Genomic DNA, 21,591 nt, shown 5'->3' with positions numbered 1-21,591 from the left:
TGTTCACTTTTGTTTATTATTTTGAATCTATAATAAATGCAAATAAATAGTAATCCTGTATTAAAATTTGCAGAAAGGTGTCATGTTTAACTTTGTACCATGTAGAGGTCAGGTCAACTTCTGTTCACTGAAAGATTCATTGTAACATACATTTTTTCCAGGGGTGCCCAAACTTTTGCATACAACTGTATTTATTACAACCTAACTAATAACATATATCTGGGAATTTTCCCATTTCTTTTCAGTATAGGAATCTTGTACTAAGCAATTCCAGCCAGGATCGGCACACTACTTCTATTTTATGTATGGATAAAGAGGATGTAAAGTCGATTTGTCAGGCATGTCAAGTTATTTGAATTGAAAATTAATAATAAATAAAGTATAAAAGTACATTTCCAATTGTTTTCGCATTGTCTATGTAGCCTACAGTGTTGCAAGCATTTATTTTTATTATGGTTTTAATGTAATAAAAGCAGAAGTAAAACATCACAACCACACATAAAATACTAACAAAAGAAAAATCTTATTGACAGATTGCATTTAGCCCTTGGAGGAGCTGAAAATGAAGTACAATGCACATATACCTAACATTATCTTTTATTTGTGTTTAACAAGGAAACAGGGGTTAAGCTCATTCCATTTTAAAGAGTTATGAGATTCAGTACATGCATACAAAGTTGTACATTATACACACATCTATACAAATCGCTGAAACAAGAAAAAAAAAAACAGCCATATTAATGTCATGAACAAAGTAGTGAATATGATTAACCACTCACTCATTCACATATGTTAACAGGGCTTACAGAATCACATTTCTAAACAACTGAATTTAGAAATCAGGCCACAAAAAATGTGCCATTAGATTTGACTCTGGCTATGTCGAGTTATCTGATCCAAGGACATGGGCAACCAGATTCACAGACCTCTGTTAACACCAATCTTGGCCTACCTTACCCAAGGTAACAATGCAAGGTTAGAAACGTCCTGGGTTTCAGAGCTAACCAAAATGAAGTATATTTAAATCATCAGGAGCCAGGAAATTTAGCAATCAGGCCTCTCCTATAGCACCATGATCCTCTCCTAAAAGTGACCCATGAAACTCAGGTGAGCCTTATTCAAGCTTTATAAATACAATCAGTTCAGAGTAGATTCGGGTTGAAACAGTTTGATGGTAGCAGTACCGTTAGACCATTACAGTATTATGTGTTGATTAGCAATGACAGGTCAATTATGGAGTTATTGAAGGGGTTCCTAAATAAAAGTATAAATAATCACCAAAATAGTAATGGGAAAGTATATCAAGTTACCAGATGTTAAGTGAAACCATTTTCCTTAAATCTTTTCAAACATCCTTTCTATTTTTTATTTAAAAAAAAAATCTTAATGTAACTAACCTTGTTCAGACTTTTAGGATTAAGTTTATATTTTTGACAGCCAATCCACTACTTTCTTACTTTGCTTTCTTATTTGTTTATTTAGCAGACGCCTTTATCCAAGGTGACTTACAGAGACTAGGGTGTGTGAACTATGCATCAGCTGCAGAGTCACTTACAACTACGTCTCACCCGAAAGACGGAGCACAAGGAGGTTAAATGACTTGCTCAGGGTCACACAATGAGTCAGTGGCTGAGGTGGGATTTGAACCGGGGACCTCCTGATTACATGCCCTTTTCTTTAACCACTGGACCACACAGCCTCCTAAGTTAATGATGAAACACATTTATCCTTTTTTTCCTAATGACTGTGCTGAATTTAGTTAAGTCTGATGCACACCAATGTTGAGACAAGCTTGGTTGCAAATTAATAGAGGAAACAATCAGTGAATATAACATGCCCTTTAGCCAGGACATGATAACTCAATTTCCTGTCACCTGGTCATTTGAATAATACAACAAGGAGAGTTATGGGTGCAGTCGTCAATAGAGGTGATAGCAGTAGAGATCAAAGTGCAAAAATCCACAAGTCAAGAAAGTATTTCTTAAAATTCTTTATTCATAAACTTGATGCAAGTTTACAAATTACTGTACATGGTCAAAATTACTCTTGCAATGAAAAAATAAAACAAAAATAGAAAAAAAAAAAAAAGTCAAAGCATGCCGACAGTGCATAACTTGATAACCTGCCCACCACAAAATGGCGTCAAAGGAAATCCACAATTAGAAGTCAGTATTTCAAACACTGCCTTTTAAATGGGAGAACTAGCCTGTTATAATACAACAAGGCCTTGGTCACTGCACTTTGACACAAGATAATGCTTCCATGTAGGTATCCATTCCCTGTGAATAATACTAGCTCATCAGACAAACAGACTTTAAATACTTACTACAGAACCTCAAAACACCCAACAACATCTTTTTTTAGTCCTTTACCTGTGCAAGGTTAAGAGAATTCAAAAAGGGGAAAAATGACAAATCTTACTTTCTTGTCTTCTATAGGTAAGTTTAATACCCCGAATCAAAGCCAGTGGTGGTCTGAAAGTTTGAACATCCAGACACATATTTTGTCATTTAGCAGAAGCTTTTACCCAAATTTATTTACAGAGACTAGGGGGCTAATTATGCATCAACAACTGCTGCTGCTGCGGAGTCACTTACAATAGGACATTGGTTTTACGTCTCATCCGAAGGACGTATGGATCCCATGTGTTAGTTTTATGTTCTTTAATAGTATTTCAAGTCTGCTGCCATATAGTTTTCTAAATATAAATTAAATATATAACCAAGAAGCAAGAAATTAATCAGAACATAAACTTCAACAATTTTAGACAGGGTGCACCAAAGCCCTGCCTTGGAATCATATCTTGTAGAATTTACTGCATTTATTATTTTATTTTTACTACAGCTTCCCCCCCACTCCCCCTTTTGTAAAGCATCCCTGCCTGTACCCTTCCGAAAGACTTTGAATCCAAATATGAACAGAACCAAATATAAAACTGTAGTTTTAGTAAGCAATCAATAATTCTGTACAGAACTACAACTCCCAACATGCATTTCAGCTTCAGCGTCCTGTATAGTTCCAACTACACGCAGTATTGGGAATCTGGAAATCAGACTGGGGATGGGCAGGGCATTTTTATAATTACACTTTGATCAATAAGTACTAGACATTTCAATTACTTGACAAAGAAAATGTCCTAAAAAAGGTATAAAAAAAAAATAATAAAAAAAAAAAAAAAAAAAAATCGGGAGGCTCTCAGTAAAGTCCCCTTCTGCAGCTGGATGTTTTTCTGAATATACCTGTGTATATAGACCACTGTATATTACCTCATCATAAAAAAACCCAGTTGATTTACAGCCAAGTACAGTTATTTTGACGATATATTGTGTGCGTGGGTCAGGTTATAAGTGGGGTTGACTAACTTGTATGTATGAATATAATGAAGATGAAATTAACAATACAACATAAACCCATTGCTTGGAATTTCACAAAAATAGATTTGTTTGCTAGTGTTTAAAGGGGTAGTATATGGGCCGTTCTACAGGAGCATTGGCAAAAAATAGAATTACTACTTTTTTTCACAATACGCAATCATGAAACAGTGCACCTATGCAGCCTTGAAGTAGGGTTTTTTTTAAAAGACACCAAATTGACAGATTACTTTTCACTTTTAAAAATACATTTATATTAAACTATAGAAAGGCCCATTTATTGTGGGGTGTCTATCAACACACAAGGGACAACATTTAAATAGCATACATTTTTTAGCTGACCCCCTGGATTCTGGTATATATGCCAAGCGCAACTTCCGATTGCTTGTCAGTGGGGATAATACCAATCACTGAGAAACAAGGGAGATATATGGAGTGTAGAAAAAAAAGTTATCTTATTAAAACTGACAAAAATAAATGCATGGGAATACTTTCTTGCTAACTGAGGTATTTCTTCAGAGAACTTAAAGGTGCTACAAATATATTAGAGGGTTGACTAGGTGGAGTGGCAAGTTATGTTCCAACAGGAATACACCCAAGTTAAGGATAAAAATAAAAAACTTAAATCTACTTAAAATATAAAAAGTTACAAGCTATGCTATTCATTTAGAATTTATGATTAATGAGCAACTTTACATTGCTACATTACATTGCTACTGTAGGCAATTTACCTGAACTTCAGGACCTACAAAAGCACACTATGAATATAACGCAGATAGAAAATCTATGAAGTATTTCAGGGTTATTTTTTAGTAATTTTAATTGAAGACTGCTGGTGCAATCTAGGTACAGCAACGAACACAGAAATTTTACTAGGCCTGTGAAAACAAGAAAACTATGATGTGCAGAAAGTGTTTCATGGTTTTATTTTTGTCACTTGGAGATAACCTTAACATTTCTTTAAAAATTGTGATCTGCTATATGAAAAAAAAAAAATAAGTAATGGCTAGTAGGTGGAGAGACCATGCCTCCACATAGTCTGTCTGACAATCTTAGTTTAATTACTGATCCTTAATTTAGGTGTGATCAAGTGCACTCCAGTTGTATTTTGGCTAATATGACACTGGGTTATAATAGAAGTAGGAGACCAATTTTGTAGAGTGTCATTAGTTTGGAATCTTGGCATAATTTATTTTACACACAATACAAAATATTTGTACAGAATGACCCAGTGGCACATCCCACACAAATTAAGGGTATCCATAACAGCTCCAATCTCCCTAAAAGTCACTACAACAGTTGTGGATTTGCTTGTAAAAAGTTATTTGCTGGTAGTCCTGATTGGTATCAAAATAAGGTTGGCTCGTGAACTTCACACTCCTGATAGCAAAGTCAACTGCCACTGTCCACTGTCTAGTGACATTATGCCTTGATGGTATTTAGCTATAGTGAAGATTTCAAAAGATAAGCCCACTGTTCATAGTAACCACTGCCTGGAGGGGACCTTTTAAAGATGAAAGCCTCCCCGTTTGTGTTAAAGTTTACTTCCTCAAATTCTATTGAACTTGTCTTACCATTTAACCTAGGCATTATACTCAAAAGACTACACAAGTATTTTATGAATAAGTTTAAAAAAGAAAAAGAAAAAAAAAAACAACATGAGTAAACCCCACAAACTGCAGTCATTCAAACACTTAGCCCACACAAAAGGGGAGAACAGGCAGGCTCAGCAGTGGCTTCTTTTAGTTCACTTGTCTGCTGAATGACAGAAAGAAAGTGACAAACGATCAGGTCGAACTGGCCTTGCGAGTTTAGGGTCGAGAGGTCAGCAAGGAGAGTTACCCGTTGGTTATACGGCCACCAAAAGAGTCAACCCAAGAGGGGTCACTCCCAATTAGATACCTTCGGAGTGGGAAAAAAAGAGTTGACCCTTAGACACCTGGTCCCAGGGCACTTGCAGGAGCCAGTCTCTTACCCATCCTCTTTTGGGGGAGTATACCAGCCTAAGGAAGAAGACATGGGTACTGTTAATTTCTTTTGGAAGAAAAAAAGGACTGAAGGAAACTATATACTTGCAGCCATATCACTTTGGATTCTGATCAGATCTAGAAGAGGAGTACAGCTTGGGGCTTGTCAGATTTTCAAACCAACCACAAATTGTTTGTGGGTTAGTTGGGGCTAACATACTTTGTCTCGCTTCATTCCACAGCAACCTCTATTAAAGAAATATCAAAACACTGAAAAACCTACCATTCTTCTCATGAATCTGCACCAGGGATTTGTATGACTGTTGTGCTCTGGCAAGATTGTACTGATTCTGTGACAAAGAAAAGAACAAATTAAATAAAAGTTACTAATCCAAAATGACTAATTCATAATAACTAAATGACTAATTCATAATAATAACCAGTCTATACCGTGTTCTCCATTTGACTTCTGGTTCTCAAATGCAGGAATGTATTCCAAGTGCAAACACCTCTCTGTTGCCAGGGATATGTATCCACTAGTTGCTAGTGCAGGGATCAGATCAGCATAGGGGCGATTTGTTTGAGACTTATGCTCTTTAGACTCTTTCTAGACCTTGAACCCCTAAAAAGGACCTTGCATACATTTCCAATACTACTTACAAGTTAACCAGATGGAGATATTTACCTTATTAGCTCCAAACTGCACTCTGGCTTTTCCTTTAACTAAAGTGGCGTTGATCTGCATGATGACAGACTCTATCGAATAGGCACTGCTCCAGCCCTGAGGGGAGGGGGAAGACAACACCATTTTAATCATTCCAGTTTTGATCAAGTACTATATTATTTTTAAATACATTTACCCATCAAAAGTTTACATAAAGAAACATTACTCTTCAGGAATAAATGGCTGGTACCGATCCCAGACAGACAGCAGCACAATTTAAAAAAAAAACAGGATTGGGTGACACGGGTGGTGTGGTCTAGATTCTAATTCAGGAATGGAAATACGACTCCCATTGCATACTAGTTTCACCCATTCCAGGTTTTATTATGTGCTTGATTAGCCCCAGTGTATAGGTAACAAACTCAGGTGTATCTTAATAAACATAGTAAAACCAAGAATGGATCAAACTGCTATGCAACCGAAGTCTTATTTCCATTACTGTAATTCAACAAATGTCCGAAAAATACATCCCATGCCACAGCAATTTATGATTAGAGCTATCAGTAGGACAAATCACAGTGTTCCTGTCGCCAGGTATTTAATCCCTGGCTGGTCTGATTTGAAATGACCCTAAAATATGATATTGTTGCAACTCTGAACAGGACTGTTACTCCACACAGTCATCACTGCTACAGTTAATTAAAAATACAAATTTCAGAACTCAGTTGTAGCACTCCATTCATAACGTCCCTCATTTTAATGCCAATTAAAGAGGAAGTAGCAGGGTTCTGAAATAGAGTTACACGTCCCCACGTGTTGCTACAATGGTTTAAATAACATCAGGACAACTTTACACTTTTAACTGTAAAGTTTGTTTCAAAGCTATTTTCAAAATGTCCGCTGGGGTTTGAGATCTAAAATGTTGTCAGGATGTTAACAACGAAAATAAATTACAGGTACGTTATTTAAACAGTTGTAGAAACACGTGGACGTGTAACACTATTTTTCAGAAGCCCGCTACTTACTCTTTAAAATCAAACTATTTACCTGTTTTGTAAGGAGTTCCATACACAGGGCTCCGCCACCCAAAACATAGCTGAAATGAGAGAAATGAGAAATCAGGGTCAAAATGAAGTAGCACAAATACTTTGACAACAGAACAACAACAACTGAACTTTATAGCAAAATACCAAATGTTCCCCAATCCTTGCTCTGGATTAGACTTAGTCTAAAAACCTATAGTGCATGCATTCCTTATTAGTAATTTCATCTGGTTGTTAAAGACAATGGTGCAACAATATTCCGAGCCCAGGTATTAAAAGTGTGCTTTGCTATGGCTATATAAAACTCACTGCAATTGTATAGATTATTATTTTATTTATTTTTTTAAACACAAATAACCAAATTAAGTACTCACCCTCCAGAAAGCACAGGCGACACCACCCGTACAAAAGGAGGATCAAATGGGAAATTATCCTGAAAATCAGAACAAAGTGAGTGTTACCATTTTATATTATATAGCTGGCTCTTTGAGCTATATATATATATATATATATATATATATATATATATATATATATTATAGACACTGGGGCGGGTCTTATTCTCTGTCAATATGGTGCTTCATTGGTGCACTGTGTGTGTTTATGCCTGTAGTAGGTGCAGTATGGTATCAATTCCCCACAACGGGGTAATAACGTTAATGACAAGCGTTTTTCTGAGTTTGTTTTATATTTAAAATGGCATCTCTTAAAGTAAGCCACGTTTGGAAGTATTTTGAGGAACTGGACGAGAAAACCGTGGTATGTAAATAATTATGCCAACAAATTTGCCATATCACAAACACACAAGTTCAATGCTTCACAGTTTGAAATGAAAACATTCAGAATTATTGTGGATGGAGCTACTGATGGCGATAAAAAGCACACATCCATAACAGCATTTGCTATAGATTTGTCCGAACAGGGTGTGATCAAGTTATTCCCTATGAAGACAGTGAGTGTGAATCGTGAATGCAGCAGTTTTTAAATCAATGTAAGATTATCCCAATACTGTGCCGACCCATAAAACAATAACAGCGAGGCTGGAAAAACTTAAAGAAAATCGTGCTGCAGCTGTTCATACAACACTTTCAAAAGGGCTCATGGACCACATTCCCCAATCTTCCCATAGGTGGAAGGCTTTTTTCACTTGAAATTGTTCTGTAAGCTTTTGGACCGAACTGCCATTTAGGTTTAGTACAACTGTTATTTGTATGTTGGAACTACTGCACTAAAGTAAAGGACCCCTGAGACACACTTCAAACAAGTAGGCCAGGCATATCTTTTTACAATTTAATGTAAAGTTGTGTGGATACGTGAATTTGAATACTTTACGTTATTTAGTAATACTTTACCATACAATTAACTGCACAAGGCGGCAAACATTATATTAATTACTTAATATATTACTTGATTGTGTGTTAATTTGCATTTAAAATAGGCAATGTTTGGGAGGTTTATATACACTAGTACAGTACGTAGAGGAGAGTGGCATTTGATTCGAGTACTCAGAAATTGTAATGCTCATTCTTGAGCAACAATAGATCTCAAAAATCCCACCGCTACTATCAAAGACCGCAAACGTTTAAATTTGAGGCAGACTTTAATCAGTCACAGTGCTCTTAAATTCCAAAATAGTGCTATTTTATCCCTGGTAATTACCTTTTCCAAAACTGAAAATATTATTTCAATTGTAAGCATAACTCGCTTTCCTGTAGCCATTTTGCATTACGCTGTACAGTGGGTGTTCAATATGTATATAGTGATATCTTCACTAGCAGCTTTAATTACAACCATAAATATAAACCATTCAATATATACTTTGATGTGTATGTGTTTTTTTTTTTTTTTTCTACTTTGTAGTTAAGTCTTTGCGATGTTAAAACGTTAGTTGCTTGTTTACGGTTTATTTGCTTAGAAAATACTAACCAGAGCTGTCAGTATCAGAATGTAATATAAAGTGTGTGTGTATGTATGTAGATATGGCTTAAACGCTGACACTGCAAAGTGTTATATGTTCATAAAAATTTACCAAAAGCACATCCCTAATATACAAATATAAATAATTGCTTGAAACTTCAGAATGTACTCTTTTACATAAAACACAATCAAGAGCTGAAAGAGAACACTGCATAACTCAAGTTTAGGTGGATGTATAGTACACTGCAGGTTAAGAAAGAACTACAACACTTACTTTATAAGAGAAATTCAGAAGGATGTAATCCATCCCTTCTTTTTCCTTTAAAACCTGCAGGTCGCTATGCAATGGGCTATCTGGATCCACCCTGCACAGCAGACACAGGAAAAACAAAACGTTAACATAAATCACCCATGCATGGTGTATTTTAAATACCCATTTGACAAAATCTACAAAAGTTTAACGCACCACAAAAAGGGGTGCATTACAAATGGCCTGGTGTTAAAACAATGCACACTGAAACTTTTTTACTTTTTTTTACTAGACAGCACTGTTATTAGAACTTAAGAGAAACCTCAAAGAACACACCTGTGTACCAAATATTAAGACTATACTGTCCACACGCCAGAAGCATTACCTCAGTATGACAATCATATCGTGTCTGAGGTCACTGTCAAGACACACTCACCAACACAACACAATAAATATGCCTCATATTTCATGCACAAACAGCAGTTAGTGTATGGATATGAACTTACGTCCGCAGTTTGACATGCCATTCATAAAGGCTGTCATTAACAAGCTCCACTGAATAGATTCCTGTTAAAAGAAAAACAAACATATCAGAACATTACTTTTCAAATTTTAAACATGATAGGAACTCTTTTTCCAGCTCAATATGGCAAAACATGTAAGTGAATAACCAATGCTTCTTTCATAACAGGATAAACAAAAACAATAATTTCACTACTTCATAATAAGTACAGTTGTTCACAACTGACACTGCATTTTCAAAAACAATACAACAGCTTAGGCAATATACTCACCGGGTGGGTCATAAACCCTGAACACTCAATGACAAACCTGTGGGTTGCCTAGTTATGACGAGAAGAGGTTTTCATAAAAGGTACACCTGAGTCAGGTGACGAGTTGACTTGTTTTATCATAGCAATAGGCAGGAGTAATCTCAGACTGTTCACTCCATGGAAGCTCCCCCCCAACCTCCCCTTACCTGTCTTGTAACTTTGTGACCTGTATATCTCCCGGAGTTCTTTCATGAGGCGGTCTGAAGCCTGCACTGACCCAGATACAGCACCCTACAAGGCATCAAACAGTACAAAAAATTTCATACACCGAAATTACCAGTTTCGAGGGAAACATTTACTAAAAATTCATTAACACTGTTAATAAGTTGTATTTTTCTGACCGTTTTCCAGGGATATAAAGAGCTCCCTCATCATAAGGCTGCCCTTTATACAGTGGTTATAAGCTCTATTGTCAAGGTTCCCGTTTATCCCAGAGTATGAACTTTTACAGCACAGTTACTTTACAGAATGAATGACCAAAAAACGGAAAAGTTTGTTTTTATAGTGAACACTAAATAACATTAGCTTTGTTTACTGGTCTGCAGTTGTGTGGAGTGACTTTTCCTTAGACGCACAAGTCAGCAGTGAATTAACTATGGCCATCAATGGGTAGCACTGTATATTGCAGATGATGCATTTCACAATATAGTTGAATGTTCTCTCTTTTGGGTGGGGGTGGAGGCTGGAATTGATTTTACAGTTTAACAAATGACAGTACATTTCACAGACAACACACATTAAAAATGAACCTTTACAAGAACTACATACAGTTAAACATTAGTTGTAATCTACCTAAATGCATGTATTTATCCCTTTTTGGTGGGATTTCTCTGAAGCATATTTGTGGAAGAAATGTAATACAAACCATGTCTAATTCACCCAGCATTTTAGGCGGTTGGCTAATTACAAACATGCAATTAAATCCCTGTCACACTTCAAATACAACTAACACATCTTCTCTACTATTATTATTTTAATACATTTTAAAACAGTTTCAGAGTTAAGATTACATTGGCAGGATTTAAAACAATTTACTTCTCTCGCCCACAGTGCCACTCAACCACCCCCCTACCCGCTCCCCCAAAATATGTATGAAATGTCACCTTACCGAATGAGCACTTACGTTCAAGTGGTCCTGCCTCTGACTCTTCCGAATCTTCTCTAAGATGGCTAGATTCTCCTTTTCAATTCCATCGTCTTCAGACTTCTTCCCATCGACTGGTTCCTCTTCCTTCATCTCATAGTGGTCCAGGTCTTCAATATCCTGCAGGACAATAAAGTTCATTTTGATCAAAGAAAACTATTGAAAGGTTTAGATTTTGATTTGAGGTTTTAGAATATGTGTTTAAATTGCTCTTACTGTACTGACACCAGCCTATGACATAGCGTTTACATTTTAAGTGCTGTTTACACATTAGTATCCACATGGGAAGCAATAGGGACCAATACAAGAAAAGCCTTGTTATGAGCTGCTGGCTCAAACAGAACACAAAACCGTCTTCCTGTTCCTTTTATGCTCAATTCCATATAGCCTCCAGATTTAGGGCAACATTTGGGCATGCCTTTAGATCCCCTTTAACACCACTTAACCCTTTGCGGTCCTATGTCAGACCAGGTCTGACATTACAATTTTCCCTTTCCGGTCCGATGTCGGACCCTGTCCGAGATCATCAAAAAGACGTCAGGCACAGGTCTCTAATCGTTTTTTTCACTGGAAAAAGCCAAGAAATCCTTTCAATGGCCGTGTGAGGCTGAAAAACAAATGAGCAATACACACAGTCCCTGCACCACAGACCTAACACAGACATAAACAAACAAGATAGTTGCTTCCGCATCCAGCTCTCAAAGAACATCACTGATATTTGCCAAGATTTTTGAGATGTTATAGTAATAAAATAATGATTTAAATCGCATTATTGAGGAGTTTGGTGATAAAACGAGTGATCAGGAGATGATTTATCAGTATGCACGACTATGAATAGGTATGTGATAAATACAGCGAACAAGGGGTGGGGCAGGGCTGGAGATGCAGTACTGAGTGTCCTGTTGATATGCAGTGCCTGACAGGCGCTGAATAAATGGTCCGCAAAGGGTTAATATGTTGTGTAACAAAGCTAAATAATTACCTGTAGACAAGAACAGACAGGGAAAAAAAAGGAAATGATGCAAGGGCTGCTTGCAAACCTCAAGGCAGGGCTCGGAATGAACTGTGGAATGACAGTGCATGCCATTCTCTGTGGCATTACATGGTCATACAAAATGTTATGTTACCCTCATTTGAACCATAAGAGGAGAATTTAAAAAGGAATTAAAGTTCAAACCTCTCCCATTTCTTCTTCCTCCTCCTCTTCTGATGTAACTTCTTCTGTAGTTCCATTCTGAAAAATGAATGTAAACAGCATATAAATAGGACTTTCAATTATGGTTATGCAGGTCACCAAACAATGGATGATTTATACATCTCATTTTTAAACTGTCCATGAATAACCTTAGATGCATTAAAAAAAAAACAATAATCGTCATCATAGACAATGTAATTGCATGAGTCATAATTTCAAAGCAATTCCTCCATTATTTTATTCCTATCATGTCAATGAAAAACAAAAACACATTCAGAGCACTTAAAACATAACAGTTGTTTGGTTCTAGTTCTGGAAAATTGTTTTATTTATTTATTGATTGATTTTAAAACCCAGCATACGCAAGGAAACATGCTAACAGACAATATTTCCTTGTGTATGCTGGATGTTTCTGTGTTTCCAGAAACAAGGAAACACGTTTACCAGAGTGGATCAGGGCTCTACTTTGAGAAACATTTAAGAAACATTTCGCCTTTAGCCAATCCGGAGTGATTCTGCAAGCATGAGTCACCGGTCATGTGCAATGCTCGAAAATTATATTGCCCGACATTCCCGGGGCATGTACAAATTTCAGGGGGGCATGTAAAAAAATTGCTTACATGCCAGAGTCGGGCACCTACAATTTTTGCCCTAAAACAAAAGCAAGCAAGCAATTACTTTATTACAGATTAAAACTTCCGTATTTGCTCCCACATCACTTTCTTTTTTTTTTTACCTACATCCCTTCCAGCCAGCATCTCATGTGTTCTAGTATTGCGTCACTGTGCACCTGCGCGAACAGGAAAAAATGTGATGCCCGAGTGTTTTGAGCTGCTATTGGTTAAGCTATTCTGCTGTCGGAGTGATAACAGATTGTATTTGCAATGGATTACCGAAACTGGGGGGAAATAAGAAAAAGCGTTTAATCAGAGATTCAGCAAATTGAGCATTCTTTAAAGTTTATTTTAAAATAATGTTATTTTGTGTCCTTGAGTACACCATTGTTAAAACTATTTTGTGTTTACCTTCACGTATTCTACATCATATACACAGTTGTAGTACGTGCAGAAAAATTAAAGGCAACCGCAGGACAAATAATAAATAAATAAAATAAAAAAGCCTATATACATGTTTTGTTATGATTTTGCATTTAAATGGTTTAAAAAAACAGACAAATTAAGAGACATTCGGGGCTCCTCCCAAGTGGTGCATCCAGTAAAAGCACTCGCTAGAGTGCAGGATGCGCTCTATAGCCTGGACATCGCGAGTTCGAGTCTAGGCTATTCCACAGCAGACCGTGGACGGGAGCTTCCAGGGGGCGGCGCTCAATTGGCCGAGCGTCGCCCGGGGGGAGGGAGGATTAGGTCGGCCAGGTTGTCCTCGGCTCACCACGCACCAGCGACCCCTGTAGTCTGGCCGGGCGCCTGCGGGATTGCCTGTAAGCTACCCAGAGCTGCGTTGTCCTCCGACGCTGTAGCTCTGAGGCGGCTGCACGGTGAGTCTGCAGAGTGTAAAGAAGCGGGCGGCTGACGGCACACGCTTCGGAGGACAGCGTGTGTTCATCTTCGCCCCTCCCGAGTCAGCGCAGGGGTGGTAGCGGTGAGCTGAGCCTAAAAATAATTGGGCATTTCAAATTGGGGAGAAAATAATAAACTAATTGGCAACGACTAAATTATTTAAAATAAAAAATAAAAAAAGACATTTGGAGGACTCCACAAGGACGACATTTACCTTAACCCTTTGCGGTCCATTGTCGGACTGGGTCCGACATTGCAATTATTCCTCACAGGTCCTTTGTCGGACTGGGTCCGACATCATTATAGCAACGCAATAAACGGGTGTTTAGTCGTTTTTTCTCTGGAAAAAGCCGAGAAAACCATTCAATTGCCGAGTGGGAGCGACAGGAGCCGAGACAAGTCGAAAAAAAAAAAAAAGGCGTATCTCATGAATAGTCATACATGGTATCAGGTATCAGATAACGGGGCGTTCATAGTAAACAAGCTGGCTGAGTGCATCAGCGCACAGAGACTATCATGGACATTTGCAGAGCTTTTTTCAGATGTTATAGTAATAAAATAATGACTTGGATCGCATTATTGAGGAGTCTGGTGAAACGAGTGATCCGGAGATGATCGATCGGTATGTACGACTATTATTATTATTATTATTTATTTCTTACATAGGTGAACGCTATAGCAAACGAAAGGGTGGGGCGGGGCTGGAGATGCCTAGTGAGTGCTTTGTTGATATGCAGGGCCATTTAAACCCGTTTGACTGTGAAAAAAAATACTTTTAAACAGCGCGTATAAAATTAACTGCGCGTGTGAAAATTAATTAGACCTGGCGTGCCTGACGCGCAGTTAATAAATGGACTGCAAAGGGTTAAAAAAAAATACGCACCCCAACACGAACATTGGTTTGACCCACGGTCTACACTATTATCAGCAGTGTATGCACCAGAAACCGCTGATAGATTACAAAAACAATTAATTAAACTTAGGCTAGGTAGTTATCTTAGTATGTTTTTATTCCCTATTAATTAAATTATATTCATTGAAAAAGTCAAGAGAGAAGCAGATTGTTATTTTTTATTGTTTTGGTTTAATATAATATAGCAGGCTAGTGTTCCTATTGAAGTAGGCTACAATATATTTTTAAAAATGTGTCGTTCTTTGTTGAAATTAATGTTCAGCTTTCATATTTTGTTGCGTCTACTCATTTAATCAAGCCAAGTAGTTTAAGAAGATGCTTGTATCATTCATGATGTTTTTCAAATCAAGTAGGCTTATTTGTGTAGAAAAAAAAAAAAAACGACATTAGCTGAAGCCTGCAGTGTCATCTTACTTAAAGGCACTCAAGCTGAAATCGTAAAGTAATTTAAAGTAGGCTACAAACGTGGCAGCGGACTGTCTCTCTTTAGCGCTCACGTAAGAACTTGCAGGCTTGCTACAACTGTGTTGAGAATTTAAAAAGAAAGCATTTCATGAGATTGTCCGCTACACTCTCCTCATGATTTACAATCCACATGACTGGTCTTGTGCTTCCCCTTCTTTTACAAAGTCGAAGTGCAATTAAGTGCAGTACCACTCAGTATAATAAGGCTTTCCTCCAATTTCAGAGCATGCAGCAGGAATGATCACTTACTGCTTGAAAATGTTTCCAAAAATGTTTCCTGACAATTTTTAAGGAAACATGTTTCCTCATGTATGCAGGGCTTAACCAGTTTGAAAAATCCAGAATGATTTCATAGTCTTAAGTCAAATTTCAATGTACAGCAGTCTCTGTTGATCCAAACCAGCTGGGAACAGATCCTGTTCAGAGAACAGAATGTAAGTTTTAAACACTTTATAATATTGAAGTTTGCTTTCTACAGCTGTAATCAGCACGCATTTCACTATGCTACAATGGTTTGGACGATAGGTCTGTTGGCACTATCAGAATTCTACTGACTATTTATATCTGTACCTGTTTATGATTACATGCTAGAACTTATTGTTTAAAACAAGCAAATGCTAACCATCAAGGCATTAATCCATTCACAAACGTATGGGCGGCTTCACACTAACTCCGATGTCTAACCTTGCTTTTGTATTCCCTCTAGACATGGCCAGTAACTTTTGCCGTTATGATCCAGCTGTAACCCAGAACATTACAGGTATAACAATCTTCTAAGCAGTGAGCCAGGATGCACTGGGAAAACAAAATGTTTCCCCCTCCCCTGCTTTTTCTATTAAAGTTGCAAGTTATGATAGTTTGCCCTTTTTTAATGCAGACTTCAGCCAAATTTGACACCCAATCATATGCAGTAGAAGAAGTTTGTTTTAAGGCTGTGTTCCAATACAGGACTTGAGACAATGTTTGACATTAACTATCTTCCAGTTTAATTTAAATTGACAATCTCAAATCTGCAGCCCAGCACCTTAAGCTTGAGAAGTGCACAGGAGCAGCTGCTGCTTTTGATTATTTGAATCATGTATTTGTAATACTAGTAGATCGATCACAATCTTATCTTCAGTCATGTGGTACAAGAAAGAGTCCTTCAATAAATCCATACAAACATATCACCACAATTGCTAGATAATTTTTTCTGGCAAATGTTGAGGTACGAAATGACCAACAAACCGGTGTCTGCACACAGACGGCCCTCACAATCACGAAGAATCAAGAACTTATCGTATTATAGCAATTCAAAACGTCTATAGATACTACGAGTATGATACGTTTGGTGTAAAATCAAGGCAGTTAATTGAGTCCACCTAGTAGTATGACAGACTGAAACAATCAGCATCCCTATTTTTGAATGAGGAACTTTGATCAGCCAATAATTTCCCCAACAAATAAGTGGTAAATCAATAGTTTCAGTAAAACTCAATCAATCTAAAATACTTCCAGGCTGGTCTTGCTTGAATGCATTCAGTTTTTAAACCAAACTGGAATTACAATCAAAAGACAAGAAGACTATACAAACTTCAGCAAAATGTAACGATTTTACAAAAATACTGTTAATGCATTTAACCTTTCCTTTCATTACAGAGGAAGGCAACACGAAAGCTTTTGAAGCCAGACCCAGAAGGTTGCTAGTTCTGTAACCTTGCACACCTGACAGAGCCTGTGTGGAGTTTCTGGATGCCTGTACCTACCTGTCCAGCTGGTAATGGCTGATCAAGCATTTCCACATCAGGGTGCTGGGGAAGATTATATAACCTGCACAGGTCACAGATCAGGCGTTTCAGTTGTTGCAGGAGCTATGGGGACACAATCAGATCAGCAATGGTATTAGTTGAATGTTGTGCTGCATGATTTTTTGCACCACACACCATTTTAATTATATAGCTGCAAACTACAAAAGGGGAATAGCCTATTACCACATTCCTTCAAAATGTAAGATGCACTTTTTAAACCAATTTTCTCTTCTCAAAAATCACCTGCATTAACATTTGAGTACAGTGATGTGTATTAATCTCCAACAAAAGACGCGACTTCCCGAGTCCACAAAAAAAGGGAATGCGACTGACTACCCAAGAAAAGACGAACAAAAACACTACTGTCTGATTTCGACTCATCCATGACATACAGGCAGCCATTTTCAAAGAAGCATCATTAGCTTCCTGAGGAATTCGTAGAGAAGCTTTCATAATTTCAGCGTTTCGTTACTGGGCTCAGTTCTAGCAAACAGGACCAGCTTGGACAAATCGGAAATGCTGATCAGACCCCTGTATTTTTCAACATGTCAAGCAATACCACAATTCACAAAAAGGAAGAAAAACAGGTGCAAGTAATCACGACTGGAAATGACAAGCAGCGCATCACCGTGATGCTCAGTGTGACACCAGACGGCTGCAAACTGCCTCCATAAGTCGTTTTCTTATATGCGGAATTGAGGTTGTATCTTTGTAAATGCATGAATAACCAGAATATATACACATACACAATCAAGAAACAGCTTACCAGGGTGGTTCCCTTCCTCACATCCTCCAGGCGCTCCAGCACAGCCGCTAAGCTTGGGTCATCGGAGTCCACAAACCATATTGGAGGGGTAGAGGGGTATGATTCCTGTCACAGAGCAAGACTTCGTTACAACTAGCGAATTATTGCAAGATCCCTTTCCTAGTGGATTGTTGGGATATACTTTCCATACTGTCTGCTTAAAGTATAAATTGTTGACCTACTTAAATTCAGAAAGTGAATGCACAACACATATGTTGAAATGTTGTAATAGGCCTTAAGCAACTCAAGTATGTTAGACACTGTGAAAACAGAACAGACCAGATGACTTCTTCAAAACCTAGGGAACAGAAGTTGTACATGAGAACCCATATGCACTGATACGTTTAAGCTTTAAGTAACAAAACAAAACAGGAAATGATTCTTATCAGTTCAGTATATATATATATATATATATATATATATATATGTGTGTGTTTGTATAATTTTATCCGTAAATATTATGGATGTAAATTTAAGCACAAAGCTTTAATACATGCTTCTAAAGTCTATTTTCTAGGGACACTGAGGTACAGGGATTTTACATCCATGTGTGTTTATATATATATATAAAGCTCAGTTCTGTACTTAAATCACGTATAGTATTCTGTCACTTTTTTTTTTACTAATTCTTTTTGGATTTAAACACTGCCTATCATTTTGTGTAATGTCAAAATTGATAGGACCTGCCAACAACTTATTTTCTATTTTTATTATTTTTAAAAACGAGCAGCTCCTACACAACGTTTTAATGTAAACGCCCAGAATTCACATAAAATGGAGAAAGTCCGTATCCTTTCATGTTGTGGCTAGATCTCCATCGGCAATACGCTGTTTGTTTTGATCTCTGTGCAGCAATTTACAAAACACAGCTATCAAGTGTTTTTAATTAGGTCTATGGCTAAACACAGTGAAGCCTATTTGTTATAAGCCTAATAATGCGTGTCCAGGGTTACAATTGTACATATACATCTGTTCCTGTTTTGTTAAAGCACTAATCATTTTTTTTTCCAGGAAACATTGTGTCCAGGGCCTAACTGATTTAATTGTAATTACTAATCTCAACATTCTCCCTGAAATCACTTATGTAACAAAAATAGTTACAAAGTACTGTAACAACTGTAAACTGGTAGTAGTTACATCTAAGGGTGTCGACTCATGTTTATTTATGATTAGCTATCAGAGGGCAACATTTACCTAATCCTATAGCTCCAATCCAGGAACTACGTACATACAAAACATCGTCCGTTGCTTTGATGTTATTAGGGCGTTAAACTGATAACACTACAAAAAACAAATATATTTAATATGTTGTATGTTGCTTTAACAAATCATAAATGTTGTTTACACCAACATACGCATACATGTCGTGTTATAGACTAAAACCCCTAACCAGCTGACTTCTCTTCCGGTCCCTAATGCGATGTTAATAAAACATACGATTGTGTTTTTTTGTTTTGTTTTTTTCAACCGTGATTATATCGAGTTTCCCAATCGTATATAGATGTTATTGTATGTGTTTATCTCCCTGGATCAGTGTATTTCTGCCTGTGTGGGTCTGTCTGCCTAATGCGTGTTTGGGTTTGCTCGGCCCCGGCTTGTCCTAACTCCACTGGGCCCGCTCGTTTGCTTCTCCGATTCTCTTACCGTGATGTTGCAGTGTATGACCAGCAGTTTTTCCCCAGTCACATTGAACTGGCAACTCAGCTCATCTGGTTTCCAGTCGATAATTCGAAAGCGCTCGTGATTTGGGTCAAAAATGGACTCGAGAAACTTGAGCTCGGCCTTCAGCCCCGACACCGACATCTTCCACTCATCTCTGGCCGGGCCACGGGGGGGAGAACTCGAGACCGACGGCGGCCAAGCAGCGAGTCTCAGCTAGTGGCTGACAACAACAAAGAAAGAAAATACGCCTTTTCACAATGCTTTCTGAACCTTAAAACTGTAAATACACAGTCTGTCACTCGTTTTCTCACCTTCCTTTTTTTCTATATGTGTCTGCTGTACTTTAGTCTCAAATTATTTGCATTTAAAATAAAAATCCCGCAGAAATATTTTCAACACGACCAATCTAACTCACAGATCCCAGCGCTCAACGGCGGCTGCTTCTGGGGTTTAAAGATGGCGTCTAGGACAAGCCCGCAGAATCCCAACAGCCTTTGCGCGATCAGTGAAAAGAGAGGGGTGGCGTATGAGAATGGAAACAGACGAACGCTCCGGCTGTTTCAGTTTCTCAATGTCGCTATCATGATTTGTTTTCCTGGACATGTGCACAGGGAAACAAAACTGCTTTACACACTAATATAATTCAGAATTCACATTTTGAAAAATAACAATGTTTTTGAGGGCAAGTGAGACCCTTTAAGCCTAGTACTATTATATATATATATATATATATATATATATATATATATATATATATATATATATATATATATATATTTACTAAAATGAAGAAGCACTGAAATAATGAATAAAGGATGATCATATTAGTATAAGACCAGCAGATAAATGGTAATAATGAACACAGTTGTTTATATAAATACATGTGAAGAAGTAATTACATGTAAAAAATTACATGCTCCCACAAAATTCAAGAAAAATTCAAGAAGAGGTTTGGTTCGACATAATTCAGTCAATGCGAATGATTGCACTGTGTAACAATTTTGTATATTTCCTAGGGACACTAGGAAATATACAATATGGTCACAAAAGCAAAGTTTGTGGGGAATAATAGCCATTTTCTATACTTTTGAGGCATAAGCAATTAGGAAATAACACTTACTACCCAGGAACAAAAATTGTGTTACATAGTGTTGTTAGCAGAATTGATAACCCAAAATACAAGATTGCGGAAATAGCTGAAAAGCGGCTGCAGCCACCTGCTGAAAGTTTACCTAGCTATGTTAAAGATACAACACCATTCTAAAAAGGGTTAATAGAATAAAGATTAAATTTCCAGAGAATACTATTTTATTTTCCATGGATGTAAAATCCTTGTACCCTAGTGTCCCTAGGAAATAGACATTAGAAGCATGTAAAGAATCACTGGATAACATACAAGAGAAGATCATAATACATAATGCCTACAGATGAAATATTAAATGTGATCAGGATAGTTTTAGAAAATAGTTATTTTACATTTGGAAGTAAAAGTTACATGCAGAATGATGGCAAAGCAATAGGCTCAGAATTGGACATTTTGCAAGCAGGTCAATGAGTAAATGGGAGGAAATGTTATTGAGTAAACTGGACAAGAAACCTTTAGATTACATACAGTATGTGGATGACACATTTAGAATAGGGACACATGGAGAAGAATCTCCTTTCCAGTTTCACAAATGAGCAAATAATATCCACAGACAACATCAGAAAATTGAATTCTTATATACCTTTGAAGTTTAAACTTCATCAATGATCTATTAAAACTGATCTTTACTTGAAACCTACTGATATGCATCAGTACTTACATATGTCATCTACACATCCTATCCATACTAAAAGAGCCATTTCTGGGTGTGAGGATAAAAATAATCTGTTCTGATAAGAATGACTATTAAAAAAAACAGAGAAAGTAATTAAAATAAATATTTTAAAAAGTTGATATAAAGAACAGATTATTGAGAAAGAATTAGGAAAGTTGACAAACTTAATAGAAATGAGCCACTTGAGTATAATAAAAGAGAAAATAAGGTTAAAAGAGTACCATTAATAATTACATAT

General features: G+C 37.1%; 1 protein-coding gene across 4 annotated transcripts; it reads right to left on the bottom strand.

Moving 5' to 3' along the window:
- Positions 1–581: 581 nt before the first annotated feature.
- LOC117428152 (ubiquitin-conjugating enzyme E2 Q2) lies at positions 582–20,103 on the bottom strand. 4 transcript variants are annotated; one of them, XM_034046855.3, is made up of 14 exons: positions 19,845–20,103; positions 19,516–19,753; positions 17,833–17,937; positions 17,025–17,129; positions 12,367–12,423; positions 11,154–11,309; positions 10,192–10,276; positions 9,719–9,779; positions 9,237–9,327; positions 7,420–7,478; positions 7,050–7,098; positions 6,024–6,119; positions 5,622–5,688; positions 582–5,374 (listed from the first exon to the last, which is right to left on the bottom strand). In XM_034046855.3, the coding sequence occupies exons 2-14, from the start codon at positions 19,672–19,674 to the stop codon at positions 5,343–5,345; spliced, it is 1,122 nt and encodes a 373-aa protein (XP_033902746.1). In that variant the 5' UTR covers positions 19,675–19,753; positions 19,845–20,103; the 3' UTR covers positions 582–5,342. The 4 variants fall into 4 exon arrangements, with proteins under 4 accessions (XP_033902746.1, XP_058850876.1, XP_033902747.1 ...); XM_058994893.1 differs by having other exon boundaries at positions 11,169–11,309; XM_034046856.3 differs by having other exon boundaries at positions 19,949–20,103.
- Between the last annotated feature and the right edge of the window lie 1,488 nt (positions 20,104–21,591).

This window comes from Acipenser ruthenus, chromosome 21, assembly GCF_902713425.1.
Source record: "Acipenser ruthenus chromosome 21, fAciRut3.2 maternal haplotype, whole genome shotgun sequence".
Classification (NCBI taxonomy): domain Eukaryota; kingdom Metazoa; phylum Chordata; class Actinopteri; order Acipenseriformes; family Acipenseridae; genus Acipenser; species Acipenser ruthenus.
This window is presented reverse-complemented; position numbering and strand designations above follow the sequence as displayed.

Coding starts and splice junctions, on each gene's coding strand:
- LOC117428152 (XM_034046855.3), bottom strand. CDS start 19,674: ATGTCGGTGTCGGGGCTGAAGGCCGAGCTCAAGTTTCTCGAGTCCATT. Junction 17,938..19,515: donor TCATACACTGCAACATCACG/GTAAGAGAATCG, acceptor GCTCTGTGACAG/GAATCATACCCCTCTACCCC. Junction 7,099..7,419: donor TCGCCTGTGCTTTCTGGAGG/GTGAGTACTTAA, acceptor CTCTCATTTCAG/CTATGTTTTGGGTGGCGGAG.